Below are 21,400 nucleotides of genomic sequence, written 5' to 3' on the forward strand. Positions count from 1 at the left end.
TCGGCACATTTGTGTTATTACCATCTGTATAAGTGGCCATCGTAATTCATTGTAAAATATGCATCTCTAGCAATCTCAGGATGTTCTATATTGGCAAACAATGTTAAATCTTTTTTTATTTTTCTTATTCTTATTTTTCTTACTCAAATTATTCTTATTGTATTTTTCTAGTGCTCAAATAAATCATTTATATGATGTCTAAGTTTATGTCTAGTGTTTTATAATTGAAAAAAACTATACAGTGGTATGTTTACTAACTAAATAGTTTGTAGAAGCCTTCAATATTATTGGGAAATATATTTTCTTATATTTGGGGGGGGGGGGGTGTAGACATAGTCTCAGAAAAATATTTGCAGGAGTCTCATTTTTCATGATATTTTATTCAGATTTGAAATAGAAACTCATGAGACATGTGGCTTTCAACCCATTACTTTTCTAGATTGCTCCAGGACTTATTTAATGTATTTTTATATCAAATAAAAAAATATTTAAGAGTGGTAAAAAAAATTCAAGGCACTTCAGTGTCTATAACTTTTAATATTTTTGAGCATTATCAAATCTGGTTGATAAAAAGTGAAGCCCAAAGGGTCTTCTTTCTAAAGACACCACAATTTTGTTTGTAACACACTGAAGTAGGAAACTATTACAATTATAAGTTAGTTAGAGCACTTTCAGCTGTGAGTCCCATAATGGGGGGTGCTGACTAACAGGTTAAGGTTCAAAGAACACATTATTTTCCACATACCATATTTTATTGTTGTTCCTCTTTACCCTGCCTTTCTGAAATGTGTCAATTTTTAAAAACACATCGTTGAAAAGCGAGGTGTGCTCTGATTGGCCAGCTATCCAGTGCATTGTGATTGGCCGAATACCTCAAGCGTGTGACAGAAATGGTGTGCCCCTCACCATACTGTGATGCCGTGTCCTGGTCTGAATGAGACAAAACCAAGAAAAGCCATTACAAACGAGGCATTTGTTCCATCCTGTGGGATCATAAATACTGATTATAATGGCTTACACTGTCTTTTTGTGTGTTGCTCTGCATTGCACTGCGCCGCGTAAACATAAAACCATGTCTGCATTTGTAATCAGAGAAATGACAAACGACAGGCTCTATTCTACACTGCTCAAAACTCACGTTTGAATCATTAGTAGCTAATTATTTAAATATGAAAACATACTTACAGGTTGTAAGACAGAACAGCCGGCAGTGTAGGCTACTCTCACAGGTTCATGAAACAGTCCTCTGTAAAATGCATTGCACATACACAAATATTTAGGTTGAAGTGTTCTGGAACAGTGTTGTAAATACATCTCAAACACTGATTTCTGGTTGTATCCTCTTTTGAAGGTCAAGCAAAGCAGCTTCACTTTCACAATGAAACATAGCATCTCTACGACATGGTGGCGAAAGCAGCAACAGTACTAAAGCGAGAATAAAAGTTACGTCTTCTTTCTTTCATTTGGGCTGTGTTATACAAATCTTCCCACAGTGACATAGACATGTGGAGTGAGTGTTTAAACAAGGCATTTTAGGATGGTGTGGACGAGACTTAACTTTTATAATAAAAACATCTGTTTGGGTTTGAGACTTAAGTCTTTGCAACTTTATGGATCGTATCTATTCACAAACAGCTTGTAACACTCCAAAAAGAAAGGATAACTTAAAATCGCATCATATGACCCCTTTAAGATATTATGGTATAAAAGCTGTTTATATTATAAAAACATTCCTACAGAATGGCGTCTTTTCCATCAAGTCATTCCACAGGGTTTGTATGGCAGTGGTTCTCAACTGATTTAGGACTAGATATCAGGGTGGATGTCAAGTACGTATATATGAAGTGGTGACCCAACACATTACCAGAATTGTTTATCGTATAGAAATAAATGTTAATTATTTCATGCATGTCAGCATTTCTTTCTTTCTTTCTTTCTTTCTTTCTTTCTTTCTTTCTTTTGAGGATAAGAGCATGTCAAGCAACCTATTTATGTTGACATGAGCCTAATTTGTTAAGGTCTACCCAATGACCTTATGCATTTTCACTGAAATACTGTTGTGTTTGATTTGATGACCTTTGGCAACAACCAAAGATATGTGAACTGTGAAAGATATGTGCACTGTATTCTTTCTAATTTCTCATTATATTATCAACTATTTCTGCCCCACCCTCTTTGGTCATGACCCACCAGTTGAGAAGCACTGCTGTACACCATCTCTTCCCTGATAATCCCAAACCTGTATGTCAAATCATCTTTGTAATTCAGCCACTGAAACTCAAAAGGAAAGAGTCAGAGAATACCTACTTAGCCAGTCTCTTATCTTCTTTTACTCTTCTCCTTTTTTATGTTTGCTGTTTTTCTTCATAGAGTATTGCTGCTTTTCAAAAGACAGAAAGCAGACAATTTGGAGCATAGAGAACGTTGATAGTGTTGTGAAGTGGCCCCTCGAGGAGGTGGATGGCACACACACACACACACACACACACACACACACACACACACACACACACACACACACACACACACACACACAGACACACACATTGGAGAGTTATTCATTTATTTCTTGCTCTGATGGGATCAGTACTTCGTGCCTTCAGTGTTTTGTGGTTCATACACACAACTCTAATGCATATACACCCCCCCCACACACACATATTCTTCCTGTATTCACAGTCCTGCACTTACATATGAAAGCACAAGAAACATAATTAATTTACTGCTTGTTTAAAGATAACATCGTTTTCTTAGCCCTAAAACAAAAAAATATATTTTAAGTCCTCAATGCTCATCTTTCCAACTTGACACTAATGTAGACTGAAATACACATTGTCAAAAGTGTGTGTTTTTTTTTTTCAAATGCTAGAACTGTCAGTTTGCCTCTATATTTCCTCTGCCATTCTCTGCCTCTAATGCATTGACAAAGAGAGTTTTTTTTTCCTCGTTCGAATCAACCGTTCCCTGAATCAAAGTGTGAGAACTTCAGCTGAATGCCACAGCAGCCCTCTTCTGCCACACTTCCTCTGTCTCCCTGCCTGTAGCTTGGCGGCTTCCTCCTCAGCAGGGGGAAAGGTAAATCATGTGAGGAGAAGGATTGGGGAAGGGTAGCTGACTGTGACACATACCTGTCAGCAGGTACTCAAAATAATTGGTAAATGACTGTAGCAGGATGGAGAGAGCTCTCTCTTCCCATCCTTCATTTGATAAATATTTGAAGTTGCCAGGCGGACGTAGAGCGCAACGCAGATAGTGGGAATATCACAAACATTGGGCTCAGAAACCAAATGTTACGAAGACGGCATATTGTGCGGGGATAGCAAGAGAGATAAACTAGTTATAGTAACACATCTCTGAAGTTAAAAGCTAATCTGCTGGGACTCAATTGTGTAACCTAGCGAAGCAGACCCGCATTTATACCTGCATTAAGTCAATTACTTAGAGTGTAGGCTTATATTAGATTGGCGATACGCACACACTTGCACAGGCTTCAGTTGGCAGCCCTCTGCCACTCACACATTAAATGTAAAAAATGCATAATTCTTCATAATTTTGAAACAATGCCATGAAAAGTTCAGTTCGATAATTACTCGGTGGACAAATGTGCTTTAACATTGGGAAATCTTCACTCCCTGCCAATTTTAGGAGCGCCATTGGGGTCTGTTTGTCTGATAATGAACAGTATTCATTTTCATCATATTCCTTCACCCCTCCTGAACTCCTTTTACACCATAGTCATTTAAAGCCCTCAGAGACATATAACTCTTTTGACATTTGGCTGCGGACATATTAGGCACACCTAGAGCACCTTTAGAGTGAATACCTTTTATAGCACATTTAAAAGGCCTGTTCCAGGTACAGCCAAAGAGGGCGACTGAGGATTTGCAAGGAAAGGTGAGGACATTGCACCAGCATGTCCAATTGGAGGTACATTGAAGAATAAGTTGGGAATTGGATCAGGTAAATTTTTTTTGTAGCTTCAATATTTTGGCATCTCCCTCATCTGAGGCCAAGGCTTTTTGATTATGACAAGCACAAAGGTTTAGAAGGTTTAGGTTGGTGTTTCAGAGCAGATGGGTAATGGCAGCATTGAGACAACATACATGAACACCAATCCTGGCCAACGGACTTTGGATGGTAAAGCCCCCCTTGGTGTAGAGGAAGCGCACTAGGCTAAAATGAAGGAGTTGGTATATGAGGCCATGGAGGCACGTCTGTAGCCTTTTCCGCTCTACCGCTGGTGAATGGGGGACTTAGATAGGACGTTTGGGTAATGAGGCGTGAGGAGCACGTCCTATCCTCACACGCCTAGTGAGTGCTCCTCCAGGGCTGTCTGGAGCAGACTTGCAGGGTTGTGCATGTTGCATGTTGGCATAAAACAGCTAGAGGTGTGAAACTCATCCCCTGGGCCCTTAGCCTCTTTGCCTTATAATGCTGAGGCAACTGAGCAACAGGGCACCCTGCTCCAGTCTGTGGCACTGGGAAAGAATTATTGGTATAGCTTAAGGAAGTCTTCTGAGAACAGACACTAGTGGTTACGGAGTAGTTGTGTGGTGCTTTTGAGTTGATTGGCTTGATTTACAACATGTTAAGATGTTTTACTACCCTCTTAGACATTTAACTATACACACGTCCTTTTATTTGGTAGACATAGACCTGTGACTGTAAAGTAAACTCACTTCTTCACTTTGTTAAAGCTCAGAAATCATTCCTGTTCGCCCAGTCTGAAAGTCTGAAATCTGGTGTCAAAAGAAATAACCCAGTCCTTCAATATTTGCCTCTGCCATCTTCTGTAACAAATAAATGTCCTGAAACAGCAGCTCTCCTCTGGACATTTCCATTGACATACAAGAATCGGGGAGAAATTTTTGCATCGCTTGCATTTCAAATGAGCCACAGTAAGTGTTTTATGTGGTTATTATCATCCAGATATGGCTCTCAATGCATGTAAAAAGGAATGACCCCACCGTCGTGATTTATTCATTCCTTTCTAGGATATGCATAGGCTCAGAAAATCCTTGATTCTGCTCAGAATGAAAGCGGATATATAATTCATGAAAGCTAATGCATTGTTTCTGTTGCTTCTTCTAGTGGCTCTTTCCCCCCCCATCTATGCCAGCCTATTCTCTCGCAAAAGGTTGGCAATAATATCAGAATTGAAATGAGAAGTTTGAAAGACGCACCGCTTCCTTTTTATGTGTGTGTAAACTGATTTAATCACACATTGGGGGCTTACTGAACGGAGCTTTAAATGTTAAATGGGGGTTGAAGTCTGCCTGAACTAATTTGTAGAGCTTTGCACCATGTTGACATTTAAATGTGATAAGAATAGAAAACTGTATGCCGACCTATTTTGAAGATGCTTTCCGAATACATTCGCATCAGCCGCGGTCTATAATTAATAAAAAAAAGACAGGATATGCCCCCCTCCTCCAACATTTTTTTGCACCAGATTTGATTATAATACAACCCTTACAAGACACAGAACGACAGAAAAAAATAAAGAGGGACTAAAATATGAGCATGGAGGGAATTAAGAGGGAAGTGGATAGCACACACCTGGGTTTGGAGGAGGGGTAGAGATTGCATCGGCTGGCTGCTGTGCTATCACATTACCACGATCCAGCCCCTGTGTTTGTGAGAGCGAGCGGGGAGGAGAGGGACCTCGCCAAATCAGCATGCAAATAACGCCACATTGTTAACTTAATCAGATGCAGGAGAGAAAATATGGAGAGGGGAGAGGAAGGGAGGAAGGGAAGGAAAGAACAAGGGGAGGGGCCGCACAAACAAGAGTCAGGGTCTTCTGAAATGGCGGAGAGTGAAAGATTAAACCTCTCAACTGATGGGGATGATGTTTGCGGGGTGCTGGTGTCAGGTCCCATAGGGGTTAAGGGTGCGTGTGTTTGTGTGTGTGTGTGTTAAGCAGAAGACAGAGATGATAGATGCCTCTTCTCAGAGATATATGAAGTGTTTCAGACAGGCAAAGCTCAGTGATTGGCTTCATCACAGCCAATCAAGTGACAGAGACCTGATGATCTACATCTGTGTTAGGCAACCCAGTGTAACAGGTGTCACAATGGTTACTAGGGCTGTTTATCGCTAAATTTGTTTCCGGATTAATTAAATTCTGATTCAAAAGCTGGTTCAATTTAATTCAATTCCATTTTTTATAAGTTTTATTCTATTAGATTTATTTTGGTATAGTTCAGTTACAGTGTCCACTTTGCTTACAAATGAAAGAAATTCTGTCTAAGATGTTGATTTAAATTATGCAGGGAAACTTCAGATACTTTTATTAAAACATACTTTTAAATAAAAAATAAAATAAAAATAAACAACAATACTAAACATGCTGTAGTTCAGTTGCCATTCATTTGACAAATATTTTCAATCAACACAGCATACAAATAAAGTTGTAAAGAATAAAGTTAACTTTAAAAAAAAAATTGGGTTAAAATAATAAACTACTAAATACTAAACTGAACGAATATACAAAACAGTCTCTTTTATTGAAAGATTATGGTGCCCCTAAGGTTACATGGTCGGTTTACTCGTGAGAACATGATAATATGTCGTGGCCACAAGATATTAATTTGAGGGAACGTCATTTTAACGTCACGGGAACGTGATATTATATCGTGACCATGATATCAATTTTTCGTGGTAACGACATCCTTATGACGTGGCCTCGAGATGTTATGTTGAGGGAACATCATGTTTTTCTTAATACGTAAACAAACCTGCGTGACCATAGCAACCCAGGATTATCAAAGATTTATTCATTAATATTTTATTTTGAATTAAGAAATTATTATATATTTAATATAATATTATTATTATATATAAATTATAGCATTATTAAATTATTATATTCAGGGGGGCACATAAGTGGTCCGCTGGTCCGCATGTGCCATTAAAATAAAAAATGCGTTATATTAATATGTTCTGACAGCGCATTTGTGTACCGACATGGTTGACAGCTGTTAATACACAATTACCATTTTAGAATATAATGAAAACGCTTTTATTTATTTATTTTTAAAGAGGCAAACAAAGAAAGTAGTAGTAAATATTAGCATTTTATTTTTAAGTTTACTATAAAATAAATGTATTTGTATTTAATACTAGGACTGACTTTTATTTTTAATTATATTATCACACACTATTATTTAGTTTATTTACTATTAGTTTATTTATGCAGTGTGAGGACCAAACCAAATCTCCAGGTTCTCTTATGAGAACCAGGCTGAAAAAATTATGTGCACCCCTGATTATATTAACCATAGGTGTTGGCTGTGTTACATGCGAACGTCAGCATTCAGATGAAGTTTATTATATATTTAAAACATTATCATTCCCTCAAATGAATAACTCGTGGCCACGACATATTATCACGTTCCCACAAGTTATCATGTCGTGGCCACAACAAAACTAAGTGAACCGACCATGCCACCTTAGGGGCACCTTAAAGGATACGTTTCATTAATATATATATATATATTTTTTTTTTTCCTTCTCTTAATATCTACATAATATAATATTTATGTCTATTTTCATTTAAACCAGCTTTATAAAACACTATAAAAACCTCCTGTCTCCTAACCCGCTGTGTAGCTCTGCTGTGTAGCTTCTGACAGCCAAATTGTGCATAGAGGTCACGACCTCCCCGGCGACGCTCATACGGAGATCAGTACGTGAGGTGTGCTGGCGAGCAATGGTAACACATAGAACATGTTAACATGGCAGCTCGAACCAAACCAAATCAGATGAAGGAAGGAAAATGTGTAATCCCTCCCCACATGAACAAAAGAGCCACGTGCCCACCTCCCATCTCTCGGGACTGAGAGATACCGGGAGGTCATTTTTCACTAAAACATCTATGGTTTTATGAACTTATCTTTCCTTTCTCTCCCTTTGCTTTACTCCTCTCCTGCTGACTGCGGGTCACCGTGGCAGCCCTCCCCTTAAAGAGGATGAATGTGTTATCATGTTCAAGGTCACATAGGGCAGGGAGGTGGATAAGAATGTGTCGAACCGGCCAGGGGAAGAAGAACAAGGGATGGCCAACCCAGACTTCTCTCAAACTGGGCCTCTGTCTCTTTCCCATCAGTTAAACTCTGATGCACAAATGCCACAGGTGGAGGACCTTACTCTTGACAGGCTATTATATATATATATATATATATATATATAATCTGTGTGTGTGTGTGTGTGCGTGTATGAAAAGTGCTGTCTGACATTTTCATCTAAAATTACTATTTTTATCAGACTCCTATATTTATGTTCATTCTTTCACCTTAATAGCATGCAAAATAACATATACATTGACATTAAAGTAAAATTACTGAACCTAAACTGATAAAAATTATAATTTTAGAAGGACATTTGAGACGGCACTTTTGCATATGTGTGTGTGTGTGTCTGTATGTGTGTGTGTGTGTGTGTGTGCTGTAGTATAGTTTGGGTCGGCTGTTCTCTTCGTTTTCACTATAGGGCTCACTTACTTAGTTTGAGAATCATTCCTCTTGAAAATAACTTTGATTAAAAGGTGAAATGTTTAGGTTAAAACAAGGTTTTCCAAACACTTCCCAAGCTGCAATTTGTCAGAAACATCAGTAGTCCCGAAACTTGCTATTGGTTGAGTGAGTGTTGCTATGTCATGCTGGTCATGAAGGTTAAAACAACTCAACTGCAGTGTTTTGATAGCAGCACAGTGTTTACACTTTTAGGGGATATCAACCTACTAATGGTCTACTCATAGATGGCTCTGCATATTTTTATTATTTATTTATTCATTTATTCATAACATTGAAAAAATTGCACACTTGATCTTTAAGTACTGCTCAGTATGTTACCCTAAATGGGTCCTTGAAACATCAAGTATAAAATGTTAATTTGCATGAAAAAATCTCTGTTAAGCTACAGACTGTGCAACACCTGCTTATTTTTGTTGCTTTCTGCATAAAAAGAAACAGTAAATGTAGCTTTTTTTGTTGCATGAATCATAAAACCATTTTTTTTTCATATATATATAAACAAAAGCCTTTGAGGTTTGACCAGCTCTGCTTTGGTCGTTTAATCATAGTTGTGTGACAGCGTAACGTTGGCATGGAGGCAAAGGTTTTCTGCCTGGCTTGTGCTCGAGCAGCATTTTTCTCTCTCTCTGTCTCTGATCCTGCTAGGATCTGTGGCCTCACCATTTCCGATAAAGCCTGATAAATAAACATGTGCCCTGATCTCCCTGAGGTCCTCCCCCCTCTCTCCAGAATCCACCCATTCCACACACACTTCCTCCCTTCACAATTAGCCCACAATAAAACACACTTTTCTCTTGATAAGGAGAGGCTTTTTAACATACTCTCACCCACCACGGTCTTCCTCTTCTGCTCAGCAATGATGAGCAACTGTGGAGAGAAGAAATGCTTTAGTAGGCCTATCTCATCTTACCATTCACAGACAAACAATAGAGCAGAAGAAAAAAAAAAACAATTACTAAGAAAGCTCTAAGTAAAAGATATATAGATATGTATATGTAACATGTACAAAAAGTCATGAACATTACCAGTCAGCTCTGACTTCCTGATGCTTTTGATAAGATTAGTGGCTTTCTTAAACAGGATGTGAGCGGGCTGTTTTTTAAAAACATGCCGTATGGACAGAGAATACTTGCGTAACTGTACGTCTCCACACAGACTTTCTCACAAAAGCGAAACTTTCTCTCAGTTTAGCTCGGCGAGTGTATTAAAGTGACAGAATAAAGAAGATTTAACATCAGCCATATTAAAAAGACATGCAGCGGTTCAATATTTAAAAAGCCCATTTGCTATGACAGAAGTGCTTTTTCATTCAAGAGCATATGGCTGTGGTACCTGTTTATAGTTTTATTGGCTTGCTTTCTGTGTGTGTGGGGGGGGGGGGGGGAGACAAAAAGGAGATATTTTCAAAAGACATTGAAGAATCATTCAATTAACAGCGGCATGATGTAAAATAATTACTTGACTTGCCTCCCTTAATGAGTATCTCTAATTAGCCATACATTTGTTTTGTGAAAACTCCAAACTACAGGCTGCGGTTGTGAAGAGCTGGTAAGTATGTTGGAGCAGCGGCAGATTTTTCTCTCCTGTACTGTCTGTCTTGTGTCGAGCGGCTTGGAGGCACAATTCAGGACCGATGTATGCACACATATAGCATTAAACACTGAGTCACATCTCTCTCTCTCTCTTTTTTCTCATTTTTTCTCTTTTATTTTAATTAGCCATGCAACAATTAAAATATTCACAAACTAAATTGAACCTTGTCTCCCTCTCCTCTCGACTCGATTTCAGCACCTGTCAAAACAACACCCCTTGTTGGAGTCATTATGCAAAACTCATACGCACAAAACCAGCATGTGTGAGAAGAAAACAGCAATTATTTCTGATATTCACTTATTTGGGGGTTACACTGACATTTAAGTTTTCCACAAAGGTAATCTTTGTTCGCCGCAGCTGAGGTAGAGAGGGTGTCACCTTCATGAAAGTCAAATACAGCTTCATATCACATTTAGTCAGGTTCTCTTTGGTGTCCTTAAAGGTATAGTTCACCCCCGAATTATGTCTTTTTTTTCTTCTATTGAATACAAACAAAGATATTTTTTGTCTTCATAATGAGAAGCAGGTAGTGTAGTTTTTGTCATTGTAAGGACAAAAAATCTTCAATAGATATATTTTTTGTGTGTGTTCCACAGAAGGGATACAGGTTTGAAATGACATTAGGGGGAGTAAATTTCATTTTTTTTGTGTGTGTGAACTATTGTTTTAAAGCTTCAGAGCTGGGTGCAACAGTTGGAGAGGTGCAGAACTCTTTCCCAACAATGGAGACATGATTTATTTTTATTTTTTTGTGATTATCTCTTAGTATTGTCCCAGAGTTGCTGTCCTGAGCAGAAGGAAAGATGTAATGGCTTGGATGAAGGCCATTTTGCCCATCACTACACTGCATTCAGTGTTTTTCGGCTTTTCTGTGTTGAGGTGTAGTCATGCGTTGCGGTTGGTTCGATCTCAACTCACTCAGCTTTTCCACTAAGAAACATCCCTGTGTTTCTAACGGGACTGCCAAAAGATCTTCAGGTCAGACAGTGTAAAATGAATCTTTTTTCACTCTTTAGTGCCAGCTATCCTCATGTACAATTGAAATATCTCCGTAATTGTGGGTGGAAACCACAAGGGAAAGTTTTAGAGATTAATTATCACATTTTGACCTGTAGTGCATTAAGACTTTAGTCTTCATCACTGGCCAATTGACTTTGGTATTTTTTGTTTTGTTCTGTTTTTGTGAGCGAGGTGAAAAGCTTAACTCTTCCACTTTGTTATGCACAGACCCCCTTTAACCCAACTCTACAATTTAACAAATGCTCACAGTTATCCATCTTCTTTCCCTTCTCACAGTCTGAGACCTATAAGCAGGAAGCTTGACACGCTGTGACTACCATTGTACCTCTCTTGCACACACATACACGCATATACAGAGCACATATGCTGGTCTTCAGGGTAATGCTGCACATGTTTAACATAAAGGGAGGCTTTGAGCTTCAGGCCGTCTATGGATGATGATGAGGATGAGGATGCAGCAGGCCAGGACAATGAACTGTGGGAATTCTTTTGTCTCCCACTGATCTTCTCTTCCCTCGAATCCCAACAAGCCTGTCAGACACAGGATAAAAGCTACAGCATTTTTGTCTCTGCTCATCCTTTCAAGGGCTCATACTGATCTGTAGACATGAGCTGAAAGCTGAACTACCTGTTGAAATGTTCTCTTAAGATGCTCTCAATGACATATTGTGTGAGACAGACACCAGCGGAGACTGAGAGAGTTTTGCAGGCTGAGCTAATAGAAGGGAACTATGTAGAGAGGAAGGCGACGCAACCCGTGTGTATTTGTAACTGTAAAAAATGTTCTGTCTGTGGTGGCTTTGCAACCTATGAACTAGGTATAATTAGGTCACTTACTGTCTAACCACAAATAAGAAAACAACCTGCATCATGTAGCGAGCTGTTTGCTGGATGAGAACGAGTTTGTCCTTTCAGGCTGTTTGCGTTTCTTCTGTTTGATTCAGTTTCGGTTTTGTGCTGGGAACCTTTACTTAATGCCTCATTACAGCTACTAAAAATCTAGTTCAGTCAAAGAGCATCGGGAGGAAGAAAAACAAGCCATGTTTTATTGGATTAATGAGAAATATTCTGAAGACCACCTGCAACAGACTAAACACAGGCAGAGAAAGAGAGAGAAAAGGACAGATCGGACCTCTGATAATCGCACAATGATTGTAACTATTGCTATCGGTTTATGATTTTGTTTTTGTATGGTCCTGGCCATATTCCCATAAGTGCATAGCATGCAGTGCCGTTTCCATCCATTAAATATGCAACACATGGCAGCCATTTTCAAACACCAAATTGTTAGTTCCTTTTTGTTTTATATGGAGTCCGCTAATGATTCAGAGGAAATAAAACTGACCTTTGCACTTTCTGCAAATAATGATTGATTTATCAATAACGATGACCTCTTTCATAATTAATTAATCAGCCACTGCATAGTAATTAGTCAATGGATTTTGGTCGATAAATCTTCACAATAACAGAGCAGCTAATAGCCTTGCGATCTATATTTTTATTTTCATTTCAACTTGCGAATACTTTGACTTCGGTTTGTTTTACTTGCCGATGCCTTCTCCCCCCTTGAAACCTCAGTTTTTTCTAAATGTACACATACTTCTCCCAAACAGTGATGCAGAAGGACACCAAAATGATGTTATAACAAGATAGAAAGCCCGAAAGAGCCAGATCTGCTCTTGTGTTATTTGATTTAGGACTTGAACATTCTGTATAATCTAGAACATTTAAGGATTAGATGGATTTTATGTCCTCTTTGAGATTAGATCTACACTTAAAAACTCTTTGTTCAGAATCTGTTCAAGGCTAAAGTTTACTTTTACTTTTTGTTAGTAAGTTTGTGTGTGTGTGTGTGTGTGTGTGTGTGTTTTATATGGAACCTTGATTCTGCCCTCCATGTTGATTTGCGAGAAGCCACTAGAGGACCAGCTCAAGGACGCAAACGCGCACGGGTACCTCAAGTTTAATGTAATATTTTGTCGCTACAAAGGCCTTAATTTTGTCGTGTTCACCTTGAGGTTCCAAAATCAAAGCCCGCCCTCCTGAAAGCTATCTAACTGCTAGATAATGCTAAACATATTCATGCACTTTGCAATTCTTACTGCAGGCTCTGCCAGAAACCACAATCAGTTCAGATATCTTAGATGCACCTTTGTTTAACGTTAGTGCATCACATTTGCCACTTGTATCACACCTGCCACAAAGTACACTGGTGTGTTTGCATTACTCATAGTGATATATATAGATCCTGCTAAATACTCATACAGTAGCTTTAGCATGTGATGTTAAGGCATAAATTACACAGTATGTTCTGTGGTGTTGAAACAATGGCCCTGCTTGACAAAGCAAAGATAAGAAGGACAGCATTTTGACGCTGGCATGTGCACCTTCTAATTAAGATGTGGTTTGCAGAGCTTGCAAAAGAGAACAGAATGTGATGTAAAGTGAGGTAAAGATAAGACATAAATCCGGTTGTTTTGCCATGTTGTTTGAAAGGCTCAGTATTAACCACAGACTGTAAAGCTGCATGCCACTGGGCCCTGTGTGACAGTGCTCTAAAGGAAGTCTCAGTGGCTTTTCAAGAGACACGGCGGCGGTGCACGCGTTAATTAGAGCATGCTGCTGCTGTTACGCTACGTGTGACAGGTAGTATCAGGCCGCTGAGAATCGATGGTTTCATCTAGCTCCTGACTAACCCAGCTGCCCCAGCCCAAAGAGAGAGAGAGAGAGAGGAATGGGAAGAGGGAGACGGGGGTCTGGGACAGGGACAGGGACAGGGAGCCACCACCGTGTTTGCTGTCAGGCCTACATGCTGTGGGCCACGACTCAATGGCACTGATCCAAATAGGTGAGACATTAGCATTTCTAACAGAGGAAAGATAGGTTGTTGTGAAACTTTGCAGGGCATCCTACAAATGCAGATAACAGAGACATGCTTCGCTGAAGAAATATTGACAGGCAGAACGCTGAAACCTTACATGTGATGTAGATTTATGAAGTGGGGTGTTTTAAATTTGCTTCTATGAATAACCGCATGCAAATATGAAGACGCGAATTGCTCATAACATTATTTCTGCTTTCTACTGAATTAAAATGACATTGTCTTAGTTTTGACAAAATGGCCACAAATGTGCTAGCTGCTCTGAAATTTTGGTTCAGATGCATTTTCAGATATGCATTAAGCAAGGCAGTGTTTAAGAGCAGATGTATTTAGATTGTAATGACTTTGTTTCATTTTAGATAAGGCTTTTGGCTTGGAGATTCTGCTAATTATACTGTGGAAAATATGCACTTTACTGATAATTGTTCCGCAGTGATGCCTCACTTAAAGTATTCCCAGTATCAAATTTATTTATTAATGTATTCATTTCTTAATTTATTTATAGATGCTCTTTAAAATATTGCAGACTGTGCGTGTTATTGTTTGTGTGTGTATTTGTGTTCATTCACATATAGACTTGATACTTTGCCTCTGCAGAAGTGAGTGTTTGTGTGTGTGTGAGACACCACTTTAACCATATAAAATGTTCTTTTTAATCAGAAAAAAAATTAAATGACTTGGGAGCAAGGAAGGCATAATAATGCTTCATTTGCATAAAGTCGTCATGTGAGGCTATGTTCAAAAACAAACTGGGTTTGTCAGTTCATTTCACATTATTCCTTTGTCTATTTGCTTTTGTTATATGTTAAAGATAAAGAAGGAAATCAAATTGAAGAGAAGGGCAAGCAGTTATCTCTCCAAATGAGCAACTGCTCATCATGCCTCGCTTAAATCATAGATTTCTATTGCAGAGGGCATGCTGACCACATTCAAAAAGGGCCTCGTCTGATATCTGCCAGGATTTGCTGCGACGTTGACAAAAGCAATTTGAACAACTCACTACCCATAAGAAACTCCAAAGTCATAAGTCATCACACTAAACCCAAACACCACCCAGTATTTTTAGGCCTTTGTCTGAGGACCGTTGCTTTAATCACATGACTTGGCAGGGCGAACTGTCCATGATTTATATTTGTCTTGCATTTATTCCTGTATTACATTTTGCTGAATATCAAAAATCTCACAGAACTGCTTAGCCATGTGTAATTTGCCGCGCACGTGTTTACACGCGTGAGTGTGTTTATAACAAACACAGTCTTTAAAAACATAATACACCTACAGTGTATTGTTCACATCCAGATTCCAACATTTTTTTTCTTTTAAATTCCTCAGAGTCATAACTCTGGACTAAAGAGGAATGGCATTCAGCAGCAGCCCACAGTGTGTTTAGCAGCGACTGGAAGTGGCCTCAGTTTTTTTATTCATGTTGGAGAGATAAGACTGCAACCGACATGGTGTAGGAAGAGCAAATAGCTAAAGAACAGGCGTCCCTTATTAGAGTTCTTATGCGAGCATCAGCAAATATGTGCTCCAATCCCACTGCCTTCTACAGTAGACTGTGTGTGTGTGTACAGTACATGCTGGTTTGTTAGTCTTTGTGTATTTGTTTCCACAAATGATCGTTTTTTTTTCTTTCTTTTTTTTACCAGACCAGTAGGTTCTTTCAACTGGTTGTCTGAATTGCTGTTGCTTGTCAGCAAAGCAATCAGGAAGAGTTTAAATATAATGTGCCAGCAGCCCAGGTGCTGAGTCATTAGGCGGTCCTACTCTAATAAGTAAACTGGGTCAATCCGCACCATTTAAAAGGTTTATTAATGACCAAAGGGTGTGGGTTCCCCGGCCCAGAACATTTTACCCTTCCTCAGGTGATGAGTGTGTGAGAGACAAACCAGCATTTGTTTCCAAATAATGCAGATAGAAGAGAAAGCTCTCATATCAATCTTTCTACATGCAGTTTCCTGAACATCTGCTCTTGCCATTGCCTTTGTTAAAATGACCACAGTGCATGTATTTAACGTTCATAACAGAACGTGTTATGGGCGGCAGTGGCTCAGTGGTTCATGTAGGTTGTCTACAAACCGGAAGGTTGATGGTTCAATCCCTGGCTCCACCTGACCAAGTGTAGAGGTGTCCTTGAGCAAGACATCTAACCCCAGCTGCTCCTGACGAGCTGGAAGGCGCCTTGCATGGCTGACATCGCCGTCGGTGTGAGAATGGGTGAATGTGAGGCAATTTGTAAAAGCGCTTTGGATGACCATGGGGTCTGTTGTAAGCGCTATATAAATGCAGTCCATTTACCATAATCATGTGTTAAAGCACATAGCCACCGTTTCCAGGCAGCATACTAATCAGCTTTATGAGATATTATTCAATATTTTGTTGACCAAAGCAAAACTCACTTTATTGTCTCAGAAGCTTGACCCTGTCATTTTCAGGGGAATGCAGCAACATCATTATCCTCCCTTAAGATGGTGAGTAGCATGCTAAATAAGCACAAGCTATCGAGAAGACAACAGGCACTGCTCATGTATTAGTTTTAGGCTGGCGGTTCACTGGGCCACTCTGTGGCCATTTTAAATGACTGGGAAGCCTCTGATACTTTGGGAACCCTTTCAATAACGCCAACTGTTGTTTTCTCCTCATCGGAAGCCATACAAGAGTGAGAGAACAGAGAGATGGGGAAAAAAAGGTGAACACAGAATGATTTGCATCAAGCTTAATGTGCCTCTTAATGGAAAATTACGCCAAGACAAGTGTCGCAACAGTGAGATAAGGACTTGTGTTTACTGGAGTAACCCCTTGGTTTTAAGTGCTATTGTTAATATCATAATTGTAGTATTGCGGCAACTTCATGACAATACCATTGCTCCGTTTCATTAAGGCGTGTAATTGGTGGGATTCTGATAGGATGGGACCAAGTAGCTTAATTATGCAGTGTCTTGCCGTGTTTACTGGGTAATTATTGCCTCCAAAATTGTGTTACTGTTTGAGAAAAAGTTCTGAGAGTTGCAGCTTCTCTCCCCAAGTGCGAGACTACATGTAGTACTTCATAAATCAGAGGGAGATGAACTCACTCTTTTTTTTCTTCACACTTGTCACTGAAGTGCAGTCATCATTATTAACCATTACCTCACACCATACTCAGATTGCTGACGTACAAAGGGATACTCAAGAAGGAACTGAATTAACTGCCGTATGGTGTTATTTTCTTTGCCAGACAATGCAGTATAAAATCTGAGTGTAGATCCACACAAAAGAATATATGTACTGTTTTGTTTTCACCTCTACACCCAATTCAGCAATTAATGAAACACCTTTGTGTTTGGGCTAAAGTCTATGACAGACTTGATGTTGTGATGCTGTTTAACTTGGAAATGGGACCTTTACCACAGTAAACAATGTTTCTAAAGGTCTAAGAGAAAAGGTCTTTATTTTTTTATGAAATCTGAGAGCAAAGTGGGTGTTCTTCATGAACAGTTCTCAGACAATGGTGAAGATAGTGTACTGTGACCTGTTCTGTTCAAATCCTTGCACCTTTACTTCTATTTTTGATATTTGTTACGGTTCCGCATATAATTTTACTTTCATTTATATATTGTGCAGTATTTCCTGTTGATTGTGCACAGTGATAATACAAATAAGTTTTCTAATGATGCCTTAAAGGGTCATGAAACCCCCCATTTCTGCACTGGTTAGTTCTCACCAAAGTTTTAAAAAATGCTAAAAAAGTGGGCGTGGTGTGCAGCGGACCGGGGGAGGGGGAAGAGGGAAGACAGACATCACACACAGCTTTGCGTTCAGACAGTTTCATTTCACTACCATTGAGTTAGAAACACAAATAAATGCACAGCCATTTGCACCCTGCATCGAAAACATATTACATTTACATTCAGTCATTTAGCAGACGCTTTTATTCAAAGCGACTCACAAATGAGACATATATATTATTCCGTGGCGTTTATATAAGCCTTTTGACAGGTTGTGTCACAGAGCTATAAAAACGGTTACACTCACCAAGTGAATGAATCACGTTTGTGCCGAACTCTTATTACAAAGAAACAACACTCTTCTGCGATCCATGAATGTTTCTCTGTTAATGTGTGCAATGTCATTTCATAGTCTGATGCGTCTTTCATAGCAAATCAACACATGTTGTTGTGAATAATTAAGCGAAGCGTCTTCTCATAGGATAAGAACATGCAATCTCATGAATAATTGAATAGACACAGACGCTCATCAATGTACTATAGTCCATTGCCACGTCACAAATCGTGACGTCAACACAACATAGATTTTAAATCTGGAAGATGAAAATAGAGCAAAAAAGCTTAAAATTACCCAATTTTCTCCAACAGTTAAAATTAGCGGATGCTAACATTGTCTTCTATGATGTACAACACAAACACCTCTGCTATAATCTTAGAATAAGTAGTCTGGGGTTTCATGACCCTTTAAGGCTAGACGGAGGTGTGTTGACTGAATACCTGCTGTTCTTTGCTTTTGAATAGTGTACTAAATACTTTTTTTGTCTCTTTTGTCCTTTAGGATGGAGGACTCTAGTTTGTGCCTTGGTGTATCCTCGGTGGTCCCGGATGCTGACACCCATCTCAGCAATGCAGTACTTAATGGCCGCTACCCAATCAGTCAGAAACTTCATCAGCTGACTGCTCAGCTGGGTCATGCCTTTCCTGAACTACAGAGTCGCCAACAGATCCCAGAGGAAAAGGCAGCCACCCCGCTGGATGAGAAAACCCATGCTGCCTTAGCTAGTCAGCCAATCAGTAGTCAGATGGCCTTACTGGCCAACCAGCTTAACCGTGACATGGATGTGGGTGCCCTGAGTGGTCTCAATGGCCGTGTTGATTTGCAACAATTTCTCAATGGACAGAACTTGGGTATCATGTCCCAAATGAATGAAATAGAAGATGATGCCCGTAAGAACCGCAAATACCCCTGTCCACTATGTGGCAAGCGCTTCCGCTTTAACAGCATTCTGTCTCTTCATATGCGTACACACACTGGAGAAAAGCCCTTCAAATGCCCCTATTGTGACCATAGAGCTGCTCAAAAGGGTAACTTGAAGATCCACCTCCGCACCCATAAGCTGGGAAATCTTGGTAAGGGCCGTGGTCGTGTACGTGAGGAAAACAGACTGCTTCATGAACTTGAAGAGAGGGCCATTCTACGTGATAAGCAAATGAGGAGCAACTTGCTGCAACCCTCTCAACCTCTTCCAACCCACTTGGGTATTCAGAGTCACAACCAGCAACAGCCTGGCTCAGCCTGTGGCCTGCTCACTCCAACTAGTTTTAGTGGCTCACCTGATGGACTGAGCCAGCCGTCTGCCTCACCTAAGCCTGCAGGTGCCAACCTGCAAGATGAGCAAGCCCTCAATCCAGCCCAAGGATTTCGGTGCACTTTTTGCAAGGGTAAATTTAAGAAGCGCGAGGAGCTAGACCGCCACATTCGCATTCTCCACAAGCCCTACAAGTGTACCCTGTGTGAATTTGCTGCTTCCCAAGAGGAGGACCTCATCTCCCATGTGGAGAAAACCCACATCACAGCTGAATCAGCCCAGGGACAAGGCACAGGAGCTGGCAATGGAGAGAAGCCAAACAATGAATTTCGATGTGAAGTTTGTGGCCAGGTCTTCAGTCAAGCTTGGTTTCTGAAAGGCCACATGCGGAAACACAAAGACTCCTTTGAGCATTGCTGCCAGATCTGTGGGCGCCGTTTCAAGGAGCCCTGGTTCCTTAAGAATCACATGAAGGTGCATCTAAACAAGCTGGCCATCAAGAGCAAGCCCCCTATAGGTGGAGGAGCTGATGAAGATAGACCCTCTGTGAACAGCATGAGTAGCTTGGCACAAGAAGCCCACACCAATCTGTATTCACGTTACATTTCTTGTCTACAAAGTGGTTTCCTCACACCCGACAAGCAAGGCCTGGCTGAACAGCAGCACCAGATGTTGGCAAAGGCAGGTATAGCTATGAAGGAGAAGGAGATGCTTGGAAAGCTCCTAAACCCAGTGGCCAACATGGGCCACGGCTTAGGGGAAAATGAAAAGCGCACACTCTTGAGTTGCCTCAACCTGGTACCCCCTCTGAAGTCAAGCTGTATGGAGCGCTTGCAAGCCGCAGCAAAGGTGGCGGAGATGGACCCCCTGAACAGCTATCAGGCCTGGCAAATTATGGCTCGTGGAATGGCTATGGAACGTTCCTTCATGCCAAAAGAGCAGCACCATGGGGGGCATGGACAAGAAGATGAACTTACTAGTGCAGCTGGGATTGTTCACTTTGGGAAAGACAAGCTTGAGCACCCAACCTTAGGCTCTATTGATGGTTCCAAGCAGAAGCAACACCCTGATGTCCTTCATGGAGTGAAGACAAGTGGAGGCATGATGCCTTTGAAAGATGAGGGTGTAAGCTTTGATAGCCACCGTGAGTTCTTGCCTCACCATGGGGCTCTGAGCCTGGGCCAAGGGCTTGAGTACAGCCTGGCTGGCTTGAAAGAGAAAGCAACTGAGTGTCCCGACTGTGGTAGAGTTTTTAGAACCTACCACCAGATGGTGGTCCACTCCCGGGTACACAGCAAGGACCGTCGAACCCTAGAGGACAGCTCCCAGCATGGTCTGGACGAAAGGCGTGGCTCAGCTAGCGACCCTGAATCTCAATCCATCAGCCGATCCACCACCCCAGGCTCCTCCAATGTGACAGAGGAAAGTGGTGCTGGAGGTGGGCACTCCCAAACGGGCAGTGTGCAGGATGACAGTCCCCACCCTTCTTCTCCTTCTTCAGGTAAGGAAGTTATCATTCTGTATGTATGTATATATATATTTTATATATATATATATATATATATATATATATATATATATATATATATATATATATATATTAGGGGTTACATAGACTAGTCGAGTAGTTGAGTGATCGACTACTTTAGTCGGTGCTGTCGGAAACAATTGACTACTCGAGTGTGCATTAACCATAATGCATACACAGTTTGTAAGTACAGCTTAAATTGTAGGATTACAATATTACGTGTAGCTGTTACTTTCTATCACTTTCTCTATGTTACATGTAAATAAATCTCCCTGGATATTTGGCTGAGGCTGGCAAATTCTGCTGTTTGCTAGATAACAGTTGAGCCAGGGGATCAGCGCAATATTATACACAGCCTTCTAATGTCACGCAATAAGGAGTGCTGAAGTGAACACCACATTGCTGTTGCCTCTCCATGCATCTCTCAGAAATCAGAGTTTGGAAGTAATATCACCTATAATGATACATCATACACAATCTATTATTTGTATATATTTAAAAGGCAATGATTTTAATCTTAGGCTATGAAATGATACATGAATTAA

The 21,400-nt window shown here is 40.2% G+C and overlaps 1 protein-coding gene across 9 annotated transcripts in view; it reads left to right on the top strand.

The window, feature by feature from the left end:
- Positions 1–21,400, top strand: part of LOC132107935 (zinc finger protein 536-like) — a 199,667-nt gene that overhangs the window by 76,637 nt on the left and 101,630 nt on the right. For 5 of the 9 annotated variants that reach the window (XM_059514296.1, XM_059514322.1, XM_059514363.1 and 2 more), the window contains 2 exons: positions 16,467–16,502; positions 18,577–20,828. In XM_059514296.1, the coding sequence (XP_059370279.1) occupies positions 16,471–16,502; positions 18,577–20,828 (2,284 nt within the window). In that variant the 5' untranslated portion in view covers positions 16,467–16,470. Of the gene's footprint in view, positions 1–13,914; positions 13,999–16,466; positions 16,503–18,576; positions 20,829–21,400 lie in introns of those variants that run through there. The other 4 variants (XM_059514330.1, XM_059514339.1, XM_059514346.1 and 1 more) reach the window with 2 other exon arrangements.

This window comes from Carassius carassius, chromosome 2 (assembly GCF_963082965.1).
Source record: "Carassius carassius chromosome 2, fCarCar2.1, whole genome shotgun sequence".
Lineage (NCBI taxonomy): Eukaryota > Metazoa > Chordata > Actinopteri > Cypriniformes > Cyprinidae > Carassius > Carassius carassius.